This window comes from Vipera berus (genome assembly GCF_964194415.1).
Source record: "Vipera berus genome assembly, chromosome: 4".
Lineage (NCBI taxonomy): Eukaryota > Metazoa > Chordata > Lepidosauria > Squamata > Viperidae > Vipera > Vipera berus.
The window spans coordinates 289,731-307,262 of record NC_138206.1 but is presented as its reverse complement, the minus strand read 5'-3'; the positions used below and the strand labels follow the sequence as shown (position 1 = coordinate 307,262).

General features: G+C 61.6%; 1 protein-coding gene across 4 annotated transcripts; it reads right to left on the bottom strand.

The window, feature by feature from the left end:
* Window positions 1-148: 148 nt before the first annotated feature.
* Window positions 149-17,419, bottom strand: FHIP1B (FHF complex subunit HOOK interacting protein 1B). Of its 4 annotated transcripts, XM_081327473.1 has the most exons (13): window positions 17,369-17,414; window positions 17,129-17,176; window positions 6,786-7,068; window positions 5,964-6,575; window positions 4,740-4,898; window positions 4,107-4,193; window positions 3,687-3,854; window positions 3,309-3,388; window positions 2,750-2,919; window positions 1,682-2,599; window positions 1,097-1,275; window positions 842-1,004; window positions 149-642 (listed from the first exon to the last, which is right to left on the bottom strand). In XM_081327473.1, the coding sequence occupies exons 3-13, from the start codon at window positions 6,924-6,926 to the stop codon at window positions 347-349; spliced, it is 2,973 nt and encodes a 990-aa protein (XP_081183599.1). In that variant the 5' UTR covers window positions 6,927-7,068; window positions 17,129-17,176; window positions 17,369-17,414; the 3' UTR covers window positions 149-346. The 4 variants fall into 4 exon arrangements, with proteins under 4 accessions (XP_081183599.1, XP_081183600.1, XP_081183602.1 ...); XM_081327474.1 differs by lacking the exon at window positions 17,129-17,176 and having other exon boundaries at window positions 17,369-17,419; XM_081327476.1 differs by lacking the exon at window positions 17,369-17,414 and having other exon boundaries at window positions 6,773-7,068; window positions 17,129-17,181.
* Window positions 17,420-17,532: the final 113 nt, after the last annotated feature.

Here is a 17,532-nt window from a genome sequence, read left to right as displayed (position 1 = left end):
TGCCCCCCTCAGAGGCCCGGGGTAGAGAGAGGGAGAAGGGCTGAGAGAGCGCTGGGCATGGAGACCAACTTGCCCAAGGACCCACGTATGGATGGGCGAGGGGCGGCCCCGCCCAAGACACAGACACGCCGCGGAGGGCAGGCAGAAGCAGCTTCTTATAGATATATATATCTATATATATTGCAACAAACAAATTTTCCAGAAAAAAAACATTCATTCCCAATAAATTAAAAAGGTCCATGTCCTGGTATGGAGTTTTAAAAAGAGGGGGGGCCTCCCTGCGGGTGCCCCACCCCAACCGGTGGGCCTGACAGGCTGCGGAGCCTGGGGAGGAGAGATGGGGGCGTCACTCCGGGGGGGGCTCCAGCAGGAAGGGCGAGGTGACGGCGTGGGCCTGAGCGATGGCCGCCAGCTCCTTGAGGAATTCGCTGAAGACGACCGCGCAGTAGATGGCGTTCTTCACCCGCAGCGCTTCGCCCTGCTTCTCGGCGGAGCTGCGGAAGAGGGAGCCACCCGAGAGCGCCTGCAGCACCTGGCCCTCGCGCACATGTTGCAGCGCCAGCTGGGCGGCCTGGCGAGCCCGTGTGGGGCTGTTGGTGTGGCGCATGATCAGCTCCCCGATGGTGGGCTTCCGGCTCTTCACTGGCGGGAGAGTGGACACGGGTCAAGGCTGGCAGCCTCACGGCCAGTGGGCGAAGGCCGAGCCTCGCCAGGGCCACTGAGCGCCCGGCCCTGGCAGCCCTCCCAGCAAGCAAGCCGTCCCAGGAGAGCCCCTCCCCCTCCCCCCAGCCAAGCCCCCCAGGCGCCCTTCCTCCCTCGCCAAGGGCCCCGCCTCGCTCACCGAGGGCCTCAGGGCGGCGCAGGGGAGGCAAGGGGTTGGTGGCGTCGGGGCCGTCCGGCCTGGCCCGGGCAATCAGGTACTTCCTGGCCTTGAAGAGCAGCGAGGGGAAGTCCTCCTGGCTGGCCGCAAAGCCCTCGATTTTGTTCTTCACGGAGCCCAGAACCTGCCGGAGGGGGGAGGAAGCCAGACCGTCAGCCACCTCCTGCAGGGAGAGCCTGGGGCGCCCCTCCCCCTCCCCACTGGCCGCAGGGCTACCTGGAGGAGGGACTTGACGCTGGGCTGGAAGACCATGTTGGTGTTCAGCAGGAAGGAGCGCAGGAGGGGCTGTGGGTAGCAGGCGAGCTGGGCCAGCAGCCCCGTCAGCAGGAAGTTGACGTAGAGCGAATTCTGCAGCATGTTCTCCAGCTTGGCCAGCAGGATGCCCAGGAAGGGGCCTGCGGACACAGGTGGCCACCGTCAGACGGGTGGAGCGAGACATGGGCCCTCCCCGGTCCCTGGGCTGCTGTACAGGAGGGCTCGGGTGGGAGGGGCACCAATCCTGCCGCTTGGGCGGCCTACACTGGAGCTGAGAGGCCGCCGGAGATGGGAAGGGCCCCTCCCCTCCGCTCTCCCCTGGTGGTTCAGAACCCTCGTGAGCCGGTTCACCGATTGCAGCCCGGAAGACCCCTGACCAAAAATGGCCAGGCAGCAGCTTCCCTTAAAAGGGCCCTTTAGGAAACAAACAGCACGAAGGGTCGCAAGAACCTCCTTCCCTGGGAGGGCAACGTGACGGACAGGCAGGGCAACAGCCCAAGGCGGGAAGGGAAACCCCGCCCGGGGGTCCTGGAGAAAGAAACTCACCGGTGAAAGGCTGGCTGGGAGGCTGCCCCGAGGGCCGGGGGGGGCTGCTGATGATCTGGGACAGGGGGTCAGCAGGTGGGGCGGGGGCCGAGCCCTCGGGGCAGGAGGAGAGGTGGTGGTAGGCGTCCTCTTCCTCCAGGGAAAGCGGTTCAGGCTCGGGAGGCGGGTCTGACGCAGGGTCTTCCTCGGCTCGGCCCCCATTGGCCATCTCGTCCTGTAGCTGGCACAGTTCCCGATGGAACTCCTCAACCGTCAGCGGCCCCCCATTCTCCAGGGGGGCCTGGCTCAGCCCCTCGCCCACAGGCAAGTCCAGGCAGGAGGCGGCCTCCCAAGGGCCGGGGGACGGGACCGACCCGTTCTCCAAGAGGCCCTCAGGCGGGCACCAGCGGCCCTTCTTGATGCCAGCGTCCAGGTGGGCCCCGTTAAGCAGAGGGTGCTTGTCTTTGGTGTCCGCGGGTGGGGCGGTGCCGGGTGGCAGACCAGCAGGGGCCCCTTCTAGGCTCGCTCCCCGCTTTTTAGTCCGGGGGGAGGCAGGTGCAGGCTCTGGCGGGGGCCCCCTGGGGTGGACGGATGCGTTGGCTGTCGAGGAGGCATCCGGAGGCGGACCTAAGCTGCCAGCATTGGGCTCCTCCCCATCGTAGGGGGCTGACCAGACGCGACAGGCACGAACGCAGTGGTCAATGTTGAGCCGCGCATCCCGCAGGTATTCCAGGTAGTTCCCTTCCAGCTCCGAGACCTCCTCCCACCTGCCGGGATGGTGACCAGGGCTGCCCGTGGGCGTCCCTGGAGAGTGGGGCGTGGGACTGGGGGCCTCCATGCTGAAGCTGGACTGGCGGGTGAAGAAGGAGATGCGAGACGGCGTGGAGGGCTTGGGGACGGTCACCACGGAAGAAGAGTCTACGCTGGGGCTGCCATGGCCTGGGGATACGGATGAAGGAGGGTCAAGCAAGGTCACAAAGCCACTCTGGACAGAGCCCCGTCCTCAACAGGAGGGGCTCTGCATGTACAGGCAGAGACCCCCCCCCCAGGAGGGAGCCCTGTTGGTTAGGCTCTCCCCCTTAGCCTCACCCTTGGACCAGGCTGCGCGTTCCTCCTCCTGTTCAGGGGTGGGCAGGCTCTCCGGGCAGCAGCAGCGAGGGATCAGCGAGAGGAACTTGGCAGCGGCCTTGCCATACAGGTCCAGCTCCTTGACCGCCCTTTTCTGGCTCAGCATGACGTGGCTGCAGGGGATCAGGTACCTACAAGGGGGAAACAGCAGCTCATGAGTAAAGAGCTGTGGCACCACCTGCACTGTGCTAGAGGCCCACCAGGGGGCGCTCCCCACCCAAAGATGCCAAGCAGATGAACTAAACCTGCACTGTGCTGGAGGCCCACCAGGGGGCGCTCCCCATCCAAAGATGCCAAGCAGATGAAGGGGTGCCCGGGCAGCTGTTCTAAAGGGAGTCATTTTCCTGCCACCCCTCCAAAGAGATGCCGGGCAGACCTTCCTCCTCTGGCTTCAGCACTGCTGGGGGGACATTCGCTTCCCCTTCCCCACAAAGAAGGCCTCTCTGCCCCCACCCGCTTTGGGCAAAGCGACCCCTCCCTCAGGGATCCCCGGATTCCCCCTGCAAGGATCCCCCAGTACCTCAGCACCAGCTGCAGAAGGACATCCTCGCAGTGGAGGCTGATCAGAGTCCGGAAGAGGCTGAGGGAGACCATGCAGAGCTGGGGAAACAAGGAGAAGGAAGGGGAGAATTAAAGAAGCCCCCCAGAGCCCCCCCCCAACTAGGCAAAGGCGCTGAGCCCCTCCCTCCCTTCGGGGTGGGCCTTCCTGCAACCCTGAGCTACGAAGCCGTCCTGCCAAGCCGAGCTCCTGCTCCTTGGAGGGCGGGGAGCTGAAGGGGGTCTCTCTTCTGGAGACTGATTTGGGGGTGCGGAATGACTGTTTTCAGCCTTCACTTCCTCCCAGCCTTGTGCTCCCCCACCACACACCCCGGTGCCCATGCCAGGCTGGCCGCCTCACCCGGGAGTTGCTGGCGATCCGTGCCACCAGCGTGTCGAGGATGGTGCTGTTGTCGTGGTGATGGAGCAGCAGGAAGCGCAGGAAAGTCTTCAGCAGGGCCGTCTCGCTGATGCTGCGCAGGAAGAGGTCCAGGTAGGCCGTGCTGGCGATCATCTCTTCGATGGACGTCTGCAGACAGAGGGACGTCAGCAAAGGCTGCCCCCCGCCCCGCCCCGCCCCTGAGGCCTGCCGCTGGAGGACGCGGCTGACCCAGCGGGGGGAAAGACGCCCACCACCGCCCACCGATAGCTCGTCTTTGGCAGAAGCTCTGGGTGTCTCATAGACAAAGCAGCAGGTGCCCGGCCAAAGGCAGCCCTCCCCCCCCAGTTTACCCAGGGGGCATCAGCCCCCTTTTGAAAGGGAGAGAAGGCCCACCCTCACCTTGTGCAAAGCCGGGCCCATAACTGGCACCAGGAACCCGTTGTGGATGTAATCCACCAGCTGCTTCTGGACCAGCGGGTGGGCCACCTGCAAGGAAAAGGGGCCGGGGGAGTCAGGAGGGGTGCCCGCCAGGACCCACAAGAGGAGAAACAGCTCAGAGCAGCTAGGCAAGTCCCACACTCAACAGGTGAAATTTGGTCACCCTGGGCCTGGCCAAAACACCTCAGGAAGGGCAGCCGCCCCTCCCTTAAGCTCGGGGGGCTCATCGGAGGAACAGCCTGGTGCTCTACCTGCGGGGGGGGGGCAGCAGCAAGGAAGGGGGAAAGGGGCCCTGGGTAATACCTGAGAGGGGCAGGATCCAGAGACCGGCATATGAGTGAAGGCCGCCCCAATGGGGGGGTGCCTAGCCCCCTTTGCACACGGCCTTAGCAGAGGGGGGGGCCCGCACACCTCTGAGCTGCTCTTGGGGGCTACCGCTCCCCCATTCCTCCAGAGTCCACAAGAGCTGAATCTTAAGGACTCTGCTCAGCCCTCCAGGCGGCACCTTTTGGGTGAGACCTGCTCAGGGCTGGGTGCCCGTCTTTGCCCCACTCCCCGCCCACCTCAGCTCTCCCTGCTGGACAGCAGCCTTACCTGGATGACCGCATTGCAGAACTCCAGGGAGTTCATGAACAGGACGAGGGACGGGACCCCGATCCAGTCCTCCCGGCGCAGGAAATGCCAGTCGTCCCCACGGACTTCAAGTTTGCGGGGCAGCGAGGAGTACAGGGCGCTCAGCCCCGTGGCCAGGACCTGGGGGGGGGTTGGAAGCTCCTGTCATAATGGGGGGGGCAGCCATTACCAAGCCAGACTTCTAAAACTGGACCAGATCTTTGATTCCCAGGACAGAGAAGAGGGGTGCAGAGAGCCTCCGCACGGCTGCCTATCCACTCTGGGAAGCAGCTGTGGCTTTATTGATTTCTGCCCCCCTTGAGCCGTTTCTCAATCTGAGCCGCTGAAGACGCCTGAACGTCCCACTCCTGAAACTCCCCAGGCAGCAAAGAGAGACTCTCTCCTTCCACCAGGATGCTGATGGGAGCTGCCCCCCCCAGCTCAAGAGGTGCAGGGTCCCAGTGCCCAACCAGGGGCAAGAAGCTGCACAGGGCCCCTCCTTTGCACTCATCTGGAGGAGGAGAGGGGGCACACGGCCTTCCCCAGTGGGGGGGGGGTAGGCAAACGGGCAGTCCACACCCCCTGCCAATGCCTGTGTGGGCTGACTGCTGGAGCCAGCTGGCCCCCTTGCAGGACGTGCCTCCACAGCCGATCAGTTGCAGCACCGCCCGTCAGGCGGGCACGGTCAGGCAAGCGCAGAGCCAGCAGGCCAACCCCGCCAACTGACCCAGCCACTCCTGGCATAGACGAGGGTCTGCCAAATGACCGCAGGGAGGAACCACAGCCCAGACCCCGAGCGGCATCTTTGCTATTTCTGGCCTGACATTTTAAGTCTCTTCTCCTCCCTCCACAGCCTGCAGTTCTGGGTGCCCACATTTGTTTCTAAAACTGGTTCACCGCTCTATAGCAACAGCTCTGGGGTAACAAATATAACCGAAACCTCAGCTCAAAATAACGTAGAAGCCTGAAAAAATAACGGGGTTATCTTAATCACTTTAAAACAGCTGTTAAAAACAACAAATGAAAGAGATTGCCGCGAGGCAAATGTTGAATTTGGCACGTCAGCCGCCGGCCTACCTTGCAGGAGCCAACGAAGGCTCTGAAAGGCAGCCGGGTGCCAACCAAACCAGCAGGGCAACGGCCAATGGCGCCTCCCCTGGGCTGGCAGAGAAAAAAATACCCGGACGGTGATTTCCGCGGCCTTACCGGGCAGAAGTAGGAGTGTTCAGTGATGTAGCGGGCGACGGTCTGGCTGCCGGAGGACACGGCCATGAGCAGGAGCAGCGCGTCCCGCGCCTGCTGGCCCACGACCCCTTCGTGGTGGATGCAGGGGATGAGGAGGGAGAAGAGGAGCAGGTGGGGGGGTCCCTGCTCGGAGGGGCTGTGGAAGAAGAGCTCCAGCAGCGGGGGGTCCCGGGCCACGGAGACGCAGAGCTGGTTCAGCAGCAGCACCAGGCTGCTCTCCAGCAGGGGCGAGGCCGGCTCGGCGCACAGGGCCAGCAGCCGCAGCAGGGGTGCCACCACGGCCTTCTGGTGCAGCAGCGGCTGGTGGGCCTGGCTGATCAGCATCTCGAACAGCTTCAGCAGCTCCACCTTGCGCTCCTCGGGCACCTCCCGCTGCAGGTGCCAGCCCAGCAGGTGCTCCAGCACATTCTCCGAGACGGCAAACTCCAAAACGGGCCCCATCGTCGGCTCGGCACGCGGGCGCTCCTCTGCCAGCAGGGTGACCATCTGGTAGGTGTTGTTGCGCACGGCGCTCAGGTCGTCCGCAGAGCCCGGGGCCATGTGGGGCCCGCGCTTCTCCAGAATCCTTAGCACCTACCCAGAGAGGAAATGTGTCGGGCTGGGTCCGTCCCCTACTGGGCCAGACCCATTCCAGGGGGTGCCCTGACGTGGGGAGGGTTCCTTGCACACCCATCCCGTCTGCGCCACACACACTGGCTGTGGTCCTCTGCGCTCCACTGCCCGCTCGCGCTGCCCCGGGCTGCCCAAAGCTGCTCACCTGAGCCACTCACCTGAACCACTCACCTGAGCCCAGTGGTTCTTGAAGACCATCAGGCAGGTTTCGGGGTCCGCCATCACCGGGCCCTGCAGGCTGGCACCCCGGCTCGCCTTCGGCCCAGCTGCCGCTCGGGGGTTCAGTTTGCTCAGCCAGCTCATCTTCTCCATGGGGAGGGGCCTCCCAGACAGAACAACCGGGAGGGGAGGGGGCTGCAGGCAGGTCAAAGGTGGCCTCGGGTGAGGCAGAGCAGGTGAGAAGCCGCCAGTCTCCTGGCTGGGGCATCCATGTTGCTACAGAGGTGGTGCCAAGCTGCAAACACAAGATAGAGAACGTGGGCTGTGGGGGGCCGGAGGGGGATCCCAAGTGCTTGGGCAGAAGACCCTCCAGGGCTGGAGAATCAGAACTCTGGAAAGCAGACCCACCAGTCAAGGAAGGGGGTAGATGCAGCTGTCAGGCAAACGACTCAGAGCCCTTGGCAGGTGGGCACCAGCTGCTCTCGACCCCAGAGGGGAGGGAGGCCCCGCAAGGCTTTTGCTACAGGAGAGTAGCAGAGGGGGAAAGAGGCCCTTGAGCAGGGGGGGGCACATGGTCCCAGCCCCACCTTCTGGGCTCAGATGCTCTCCCCGTGGAAGGCCAGTTTCCCAGGCAGAAGAGGGCTCTGCCAAGTGACGAGGGCAACTTCAGGACGCTCCGCACCACCCCCACCCCCACCCAAGCCGTTTGGCCTGGCCAAGGCTGCCTGTTCTTAGGGAGCACCCAGCGTCCCAGCCCTGGAACAGGAACCGCGGCTGCCAAGTTCACCGTGAATAAGCAAAGTGGAGACGTCAGGTCCGTGCCAGGGAAATCCCTTGCCACCTGCCAGCGGGCAACTGCTGGGGCTCAAGCGCTCGAGTGCCCGGAGGGTCTTGGCACAAAACCCAGGGAAGGCCAGGGACCTCCTCAGGTGCCAAGGAAAGGGGGGGAGGCTCCAAGGAGATGAGGAGGCAAAAGCTGCATGACGGGCAGCTGCCATTGGGGCGCCCTGGCACAAGAAGGGCCCCTTCAGTGCTTCTGCATTTTCTCTCATCAGAAGCCGAAGTGAGGCTCAGAAACCACTTCCTGAACGTCATTCTGCCAACGGGCAGCGCCAGGGTTTCCGGATAGTGTCCAGCTTTGAAATGGCCTCTCAGCTCAGCTGGAAGGCCTCCTGCATGTCCCTCACTCAGGGCACACCACAGGCTGGTCACTCCTGATAAGGCAGATGCCTTCAATGCCCACAAAACCGCCCCAGGAGGGATTTGCTCCCAAGAACTGAAATGGAGCCCGTGCCCAAAGAGCCAGGGGAACCGACCTCCAGCTGACAGCGGCTCCCCGGCTGGTCCGACAGAGATCTCAGCTGCTTCATCAGCACAACTGCCCGGTGGAGCTGCCAGGAAGACGGTCTCGGCTCCTTTTAAAGCAAGCATGGCCCGTTTGCAAGGACCAGCAGCCACCGCCAGCAGAGGACCCCGTGAGCTCAGCCCCATGGGCCCTGAGCTGCAAGAGCGGGGAAGCCAGCTTCATTTCAGCTTTCCTTCCCAAAGGCTGTGGACCGCCGGAGGCCACGGGGAGAAGGCTTGGCCGTGCGTCCCAGGACAGAAGGGCACCGCCAGCTGGGAGTGCTGCGAGGGAAGACTGCTGGGACTGCCACCACCCAAAGCCAGGGCCAGCTTCCCAGCAGCCTTCCCAGCAGTGCCACCAGGCGGGATCCGCATCCGCCAGCCTAGGCAAGGGACAGGCAGGGCAGTGGCACGCTCAAGAGGGATGGAAAAGCGCGGCACCTCGTTGCAGATCTCAGTGCCACAACTGCCACCTCACTCCTGCGCTCTGCAACCGCTTTGGCACCAGTCTGGGGAGAAGGAGGGGCAGCACTGGGGAGGGAGTAGACGTTCAGAAAGGGAAGGTGTAGATAATGTGTTTAAAGTGCATATTTTAAGACAGGCATTGTTGAGAGTTTGGAAGAAGTATAGACATAAGTTAGACTACAAGATGCCATTGTGGGCAATCCCGAAACATGCAATAGAAAACATAAATGTTGGCTTCAAACATGATGTGATTACGTATAAGGGGATCTTAAGCTTGGAAAGGAACGTCTGGTGTTTGAAGCCGTACAATCTCTTGCGAGATGAGAAGATCGTTCAAACTTGGTTTCAATATACTCAATTACGTGCCAGGTGGAAAGAAGATCAGAAAATTGGTTTCTCAATGACTGATGAAAATTTGATAAAGCAAATTAGAAACCAGGGTCCAGCACATATCAAACGGATTTATCTTGCATTGATAGATATTGACTCAGAAACAGAACTTGTTAAGGATTGTATGATAAAATGGGCCCAGAATATTCAAGAAGTTATTACAATGGACACGTGGGAAAAGATCTGGGTGAGGAACGTAAAATTTACGCAAGCCCAAAACCTAAGAGAGAACTTTTATAAAATGTTTTATAGATGGCATTTAGATCCTAAAAAGCTTGCAAGTATGTATCCGAACTATCAGTCAAAATGTTGGAGATGTGGTGGCGAAGATGCAACGTATTTTCATATATGGTGGACCTGTAAAAAGGTTAAGGCTTTTTGGATAAAAATTTGGTGGAATATGCAGAAGATCTTCAAGCAAAGGATAAAGTTTTGTCCGCAATTGTTTTTATTGGGCATAATTACAGATGCTACTGTTGTGGACACTAAGTTGATGCTGAATTTAATTACAGCAGCAAGACTTTTAATAGGTCAATATTGGAAGAAGGAGGAACTGCCAACTATAGAAGAATGGACTCTAAAAGTTTCTGACCTGGCGGAAATGGCAAAGATTTCGGCTTACTTGAAAGATCATTCGCAAGAACGTTATATTATGGAGTGGAAAAAGTGGATTGATTATATCCAGAACAAATATGGGACTAAAAAGTTTCATTTAGCATTTGAATAAGTTTCCTTTTCTTTTTTCTTTTTTTTTCTTTTTATATGTAACATTAGTATTGCTTGTAGTTATCTTATATGAGCTAGAGGGCGATAGAATTAATAGTTTATTGTTGTTAGCATATGGATGTTTATGATTGTTCTTTGTTTTTATACCTTGTACTTAGCTCTGGGAAGTGGGGGGGGGAATGGGGGGGAGGGATAGGGAGGGTTAGGTAGGGGTGGGGGGAGGGAGGGGGGGATTGTTAAAGATAAAATGTACTGTAAAACTTTTCAATTAAAAAAAAAAAGAAAGGGAAGGTGTCTCCCCAGACGGCCTTTCAAGGTCGCTCCTGGCTGCAAAGAGCCGTTTCCAAAACATCTCCTTCTTCGAAATTGATTGGATGGGGGGAGGGACCAGCAGAGGGACGTGGGGAAGTTTGGGGTGCCAAAACACTTGGGCTTTTGGCACACCAATTTCAAGTTCTGGCTTGGCACTCCTGTACTTCACTTGGCTTCTCGTCAACCACACTTCTCTCCAGCCGATGGTCTTGAGCACCGGTCTTGCTTAGAGGCTCCAGGTGAGGCAGGGCTGACCCTCAGCACGTGGGCCGCCTTCAAGCCTGCCCAGGGAGGAGAGGCAGATTCTTCCCTGGGGTTGGGGGGGGGGTGTAGGCTGGGACGCTCAGCTCTATTTGGGATTCCCTGAGTTCCCCACCCCCACCCCAGGGATAGGCTTCCTACAAGGCCCCCTCAAGAGGTCCTCCCGTTGTACCCACCAGCCCCGGCCCAGGTTTTCCAGTTATGGGGGAAGCCGACCCCCATCTTGCAGGCCCTGTTTACATTCTGATACTTTGACCTGCCCAGGCAAGGGGAGCAGCGCAGGATCCTGGCTCCAGCAATTGGGCGAGGGGAGCAGTTGGCACCAGGGTGCCAGCAGGAAGATGCCCTTTGAGCTGAGACCAGCCAGCTGCCTCTCTCAGCTCTGGGTAAGACCGGGAGAGGGACTTTTAAAAAAATGCCCTGTTGCAAAGCATAACTCTTGAAATGTCTAATTAAGTATTATAACTTTTAAAGTCGCACTGATGTATTTTTACACAACGTGCAACATTCAAGGACACCTGTAGAAACCGAAGCTTGAAATGGAGCCAGGTTGCAAATGCTGCTTATGGGAGTTTCATTCCAGCACCCCACCCTTGAGCAGCCCCCCCTTCCCCCTCCCGCACCAAAGGAGGCTGGCGGGGCCCTCGGTCTTGGGTCAACGGATCACGAAGGATTCTCACAGGCACCGAAAGGGCCACAAATGCGAGCTTCAGCTAAGCTCAAGCTGAGAACGGCAAAGGCCCCCCCCACTCCCTAAAAAGGACCCCTTGTTTCGAAACCCCCATTATCCCCAAATCCAGATCCAAACCACACCCCCATCACAACGGGAGGGAGGGAGGGAGAACTTGGTGACACCTCTGGATTTACAAGCCTTCCCCCACACCAACACCAACGTCAGTTTCTACTGCAATCTGGAAGTAAACAGAGGAGTGAAGGGGGGGGGTTGCTGACCACAAGACCTCGAAGAGCCAGCGGGAGCAAAGCACCCTCCGCAATGGCCAAGGGAAGGCCGGCTCAGGACGGGCTGCGAGGGCCGGCACAGAGCTCGGCTACAGTGGCCACTCAGCCAAGGAGAGCCAGGGGGAAGCTCTGCTCCACCCTTTTGGGCAGCCCTGGGCCTCGGCCACTGGCCATCCCAAAATTTCCCAGGCCACGAAAAACAGGGACTGGGCCAAGACTGGCCAAAGGGTGCTGAGGGGGGGTCAGCAGCAGCCCACCCAGGGCCACCAGCCCAGAAGGGAGACTCCCCAGAGCCACAACACGCCCAGACCTCCTGCTGGACCTGCCCCCCCCCCGGGTCTCCAGCTTTCCCACCCGGGACAGACCCCATCCCCCCCAGCAGGGGTTTGAAGGCGGGGTTGACTGGAAACCTGACTAAGACCACCTCCCCATCCCCAACATGGGGCAAGCGTCCCCCCAGGCTCACTCACCCGCTGCCGCCAAGACAAGAAGGCGGAAGCAGCTGCTCGGCTTTCGTTTCCTTGGACTTTGCCCCTTCCGGGAGCCACAAGGAGGCAGGGGCAGGCCAAGGCACGGCCTCCCTCAACCCCCCCCCACGCCAGACTGGACATAAAGGTGCAGAAGCCCCTTACCCAGCACCCAGGCAGCACCGGGACCACCTGCTCTCCAGCCTTGCAGGGATGCTCCAGCCAAACCGGAGCCACAGGGCCCCGTCCGAGGAGGAGTCCGGCTTCACTGCAATGGTCAGACTCTCAGCCGCAGCCGCCCCTCCCTGAGGGCCCACAAGGAAGCCGGTGTCTGCTCAGCCCCAGGCAAGCACAAGGCCTTCCCAGACTGGCCGTCGGAGCCCACCAGCCGAGTCTTGGTCTCAACCAGCCGGGAGGGGAGCCCTTGCCAAGGGCAGGCAGGCGGGTGGCCCAACCTAAACACTGGGCCAGGGGAGAAAGGGCGACCCTGCCCGCCATCAAACACCCCCCCCCCCCAGCCAGAAAGGCGTCAACACTGGGGTTTTCAACTGAAGTCTTGTTTCAATGGTGGGGAAATCTACCCGGTGGTGCCCACTTCCTTTCGCTTAGCCCCATCACCCCTTGCGTAGGTTGTGGATAGTTAGTGATGTTCACCTGCACATAAGGCTGATGGTTCCCTGGCACCTAAAAGCCGCCCTCCCTAGACGGGCACCTCTGAGCCCACGGAGGCCTCACTCGTGGCAGGCACCTTCCCACTGCCCCCCCCCTTAAATGAGGCTTTCCACCTGCCCCCCATGCGAAGCAATTCACACGTTCCTGCTGGTCAGGAAGTCTTCTGTCGGGGCCAGCTGCCCTGGGTGGCAGAAAAGGCTGAAGACCACCCCAGCTAGGATCAGCAGGAAGACCCCCGAGGCCGACTCAGCCCCCACTGCCTCCCACCCGGCTGCTGCCCTTTACCCACCCACCCCCGGCATTACACAGCAGCCGGGAAAATCCATGGGGCACAACCGAATCTGCATCAGCCCAGATGGGGATGGGGCTGCAGTTCTTCCCATCACTCTGTGGGGAGGGGATAATAATGTCCGGAGAGGCCAAGCTTCACCGGGGCTCCCAGACCTGCCCTTGACCACAGGCATCAGAGCGAAGGGGGGAGGGTGGGCAGCCAAAGAAATACCTCCCACGGTTAAGCTAGTTGAGTGCTACAATTCACAAATCCCACAGTAGAAAAGCTCAAGGGGACACTGATCTGACCCCTCTGCCCGGTCTACTCCACAGGGCTGTTGTGTTGGGAGGCACCGGAAGAGGGAATGCTACATAAGGTGCCTTGTGGTGCTACAGGAAAAGGAAATCTGAAACAAGCTGACAAACGGGAGCCACTTTTCCAGACTGCTCAGCTCCCAGCTAATCGCTCGGATTGCGCAGGACGCACCTGCGGGCTCAGCTGTCCAGTGTGTTCCCCAAGGAGCCGGAGAAGCCCCAGCAAAGCCCCATCGTGTCTGTGTGGGAAACAGCAGAGGTGCGAAAGACGTTTCAAGGAAGGAGGGATACCAGACCGGTAGCTGCTCCTCTGAAAAGGATTTGGGCGTTTTGGCGACTTGCCAGTTGAGCTAAGCCAATGGTGTGACGCAGCTGCAAACAAAGCCAACGCCATCCTCTCTCTCCTCTGCCACTCGGACCACAGCTAGCATCGTGGGGGGGCACACATGGGCGATCCGAGGTCCCCCTCGAGGAGGGAGCCAGGGCAATAAGGCCGAGGGTGTGGGAAGTCCTGGAAGGCACTGGGGCAGAGGGGACCCCTGTGGGGAGGTGCCCTACTACTCTTCCAAGCGGACCGCCGAGCGGAAGCCAGGGGCCCAGAGGTTCAAGGAAGCCAATTTTACATGGGGAGCTGGCCTGCCCTGCCCTGTCGGCATCCGAAGAGAGGCTCGATGGGCGTTGGCTGGGGGTGCTGTTTGATAGGGGTCAGACTAGATGATCCCCAAGATACCTTCAGGGCCAGGAGACTTTCCCCACGCAAAGCAAAGGGGGCCAAGGGAGGAGTGCTTGAAAGGACCCCAACATCCCTCCTTGGGGATGTAGGTAAGGGAGTTATGCCCCCACCAGGTGACCCCTACCTCTCAAACCGGACTTGGCTGGAAAAGGCTGGCACATAGCAGGAGCTGGCAGCCAGAACTAGGCCAGGTTTGTGTTTGTGGGGTTCCCATTAACTCCCTAGATTAATTCCTCTGTTGGGGGGCAGCTAAATTCTGGGGCACAAAAGATGCAGCCTCCCCCCAGCCTCCTCCCCATCTATCCCCCAGGTCAGCTTGGCCTCACTGGCAGGCAGCTGTTCTCCAGGGCAGCCCCGGCCCCCTCTGGGGCGGATCCCGGGGACAAGGCTGCTGCCCGCAGGTGCTGCCCAGCAGGGCCCACTGACTGACCGGCAGACCCATCCAGAGGCTGCAGCAACACACACACACAGAGGGTGCCGTCGGCCAGGCAATGCCGGCTGGCGACCCCCAGGAGGGGAGCCTTCTCTGTGGGCCCACCGACCCTCTGGAACGAACTGCCCCCGGAGCTGCGGATGGCCCCTGACCTTCGGTCCTTCCACCGTGACCTAAGGACCTGGTTATTCCAACAAGCGGGCCTGGACTGATCATAGTTTTTAAATTTGGTTTTTTATTGGTTTAAACTGTTCTTATTTCTTATATTGCTTAATCCTCTTTTAATTTTTGTATTTATATCTTTTAACTTTTTATTGTTGTGAGCTGCCCTGAGTCCTCAGGGAGAAGGACGGCATATAAATTTAATAAACCTTAAACCTTAAACACACACACAAGACGGCAACACACAGGCTCTTTGTTTTAGGAAGGGGCAGCAGAGGCTCCCTCAGCCCAGATGTGCAAGGCCGGGGGGGGGGGGACAGAGAGTGTGCCAGGGCTGACAAGCTCTCCTCCCGGCAGGCAGCAGACCCCCACAGCCAAATGCCTTCTGCCCCCCCCCCAGGAAAACCGACCCAGCAGAAATCAATCAGGCTCGGCTGTCCCATGTCCCCCTCCCCAGGATAGCCAGCCCCCCCATCCCGCTGCGTATGCGGGACAGTTCCTGCCTCTTCGGCCAGATGCAGCTCTTCTCCCAAAATTGCTGGGTCCCCCCTTCGGTGCAAGTCACCCCAGGTTCCCTCGACAAAGAAGCTGAGGATTGTGGGGCAGGAAGAGGAGTTCTACAAGACCCCCCCCCTGTCATTCAGCAGGGGGCTGGTGTGCCCCTCCAGCAACTGCTGCCCTCCCTCTGAGTAGGGCGCCCCCTTGGCAGAAGCTGCCAATCAGGATGCTCAGAGGGCCCCCGTCTGTGTGTGGGTTGCAGGAGCAGCCCAGCCCCCACCCTGGTGAGCCCACCCCTCACTGCAGCACGAAGGCTCCCAACTGGTCACAGGCAGAGGGGAGCCCCACTTCCCCACATCTAGAAGGAAAGGGACACCCTAGAGGCCGTCTGCCCCCACACCTCCTCCCTGGCAAACCAGCAGCCCCACAAGCGGTGCCAAACTCATTGGTGTCCCTGGGAATGAAGCAGCTCCTGCCCCACAGCCTAAGGTGCGGTTGGGGCTCAGGCAACTCAGAGCCTGCGTCCATTCCTGCTGGGGGGCAGAGGAGCCCCCCCCCCAGAACCTTGTCCTTAGCCAGAAATAGACTTTGTGGGGAGGGGAAGGGCTGCCAAGGCCCCACGGGGTCGCCTGGTGATACAAGAACTCCAAGAAAGAGGAACAGCTCAAGTTGGGGGGGGGGGGCAAGTCCTTCACAGGATTCTTCCACTCCCGGGCTTCCTTGGCGGGCAGAGGCCAGGGCCTGAGCCAGCCGGCCAGGGCAGAGCGGGCAGCCAAGGTCCCAGGGGGGCTTTGGGGGAGGGACGGACACCTCCTCCACCCGGTTGGGAGGGGCCCACAAGGAGGGCAGAACAACCCGACCTCCAGCCGCCCAGAGGACTCCCTTGGGGGGCACAGCAACGCCAGGCCTGGAACCACCCACCCGCTCAGCCAAGGAGGAGCTGCACTTTCACAGCCTCTGGGCTAAATTTAGCTGTTTTTACAAGGCCGACAGACCTTGGAAACAGCAACAGCCTGGGGGAACAGAGGCAGGGGCACCTGCAGGGGGGAGCTGGCAATCCCCCCAGAAACGGGGGGGGGGACAGAGAACTGCTCCAAAGTAAGCCTTCAATCCAGGATGGAGGCCTACACTTTGGGGGCTTTTCACCATGAGCTCAGCCCCCACCTCCATGCAGCTTCCCCAGAGCAGCCCCCATCCTGTTCCTGAGCCTCTGATTTGGAGAAGACCCCCACCCCACCTGGCTGCTCTTTGGCCTCCAGGAGCAGACGGGGTCTTCCTCCAGCCCCTCCTGCTCCCCCCAAAAGAGGACAAGCTCCCCTGAGCATGTTCTCTGCCCCTCCATAAGCACAGCCACCCGGGGGAGGAGGTAGAGGTGGTCTCCCCCCCTCACCTGAGACGCCAGCCAGGGCAAGTCCAGGCAGGATGGCCACCGCAACCCCAGCGCCGGCTGGACCTTCCTCCCCCCCACCTTGCAGAAGCAGGGCAGCCCCCAGGCGGAAATCTCCCTCTGCGGCAAGGCGGACCAGCCCGGCTACCCGCCCAGACGATGCCCGCCCGACTGCGGAGGGCGCTGCGGCCAAAGGGGCGCACCCAAGACGGGCGATACCCGGCAGCAGCTGTTGCCTGGCAGCGGGCGCCGGATTGCAGCCTGGGGCGCGCAGCTGCCGCGCGACCGGAGCCGGCAGCCCCGCGGGAGTCCCCTTGGCCGAGAGAGGCCGTCCCGCCAAGAGCCAGCCGCCGCCCCCCGCCCCGGTGCCTGGTGTCCGAGACGATGCGCAGCAGCCGGAGCCGCAGAGACCCGCGGGATCGGGAGACCATCACCCAGAAGGGCCCATTGCGGAAGCCCCCCCCCCACTGCAAAGCCTAGCCGTGATGCGTTGGGGCTGCCTTCCCCGGGATTCTCCCGCCCCCCGCGGGGACCCTCGCCGCACCCGCCTTCCTGGCAGCTCCGGCCCCCAAGGCGGACGCCCCCGCACCGCCCGCCACAGCCGCCAATCAGCCCCCCTGCTCCGGCGCAAGCAGCATCAGGGTCCCGGGCGGCCCGGACCGGCTTCCCTCGGCCTCCCTGCCCCGCCACGATCCGGCGGTGCGCAGGCCGCAGGCGAACCCCGAAAGCACCAGGCTGCCCCTTTGCGGCAGGACGGACGGAGAGGCGCTGCCAGCCGGGACCCCCAGGGGAACAGATCCTGCCGGCGCCCGCGGGCGCCCGGTTGCACCCGACGGGCCCCTCCAGCCTGGCGCAACGGAAGGGGCGAAGCAGCGCCAGCCCCGGTTTGCAGCCCCCACCCCGCCACCCCCGGCGGGCTCCACCAGGAGCAGCAGCGCCCCCGGCCCAGTGCCCGCTTACCCATCCGCGGGGGCGGCCGGCGGAGCTCCTGTCCCGCACGCGCTGCAACTGGGGGGACGAGGGGGGAGAGAGGCCGGTCAGGAGGGGGTCAGCTGGGGAGGCGTCCCGCTTGCACCCCCCTCGCGCGCGCAGAGGCTGGCCGGGCGCGCGGCTCGCAGGCCCGGTGGAGGAAGGGCGCGGAGGGGAGGGGGAGCGCCGGGGGTCCCGAAGCCCCTCCCCGGGCGCAGGGGGCGGCCTTACCTGGGTGCCGCCGCCGCCGCCGCCATTTTCCCCGCGCCGCCGCCCGCGCAAGCCCCGCCCGCCGGGAGGAGCCCTCCCGCCGCAGTCTCCGCCTCGGCCCGCCCCCACCTGCGGGCCCCGCCCCCACCGCGGCGGAGGCGCTCTGCACGCGCCCCGGGACGGTC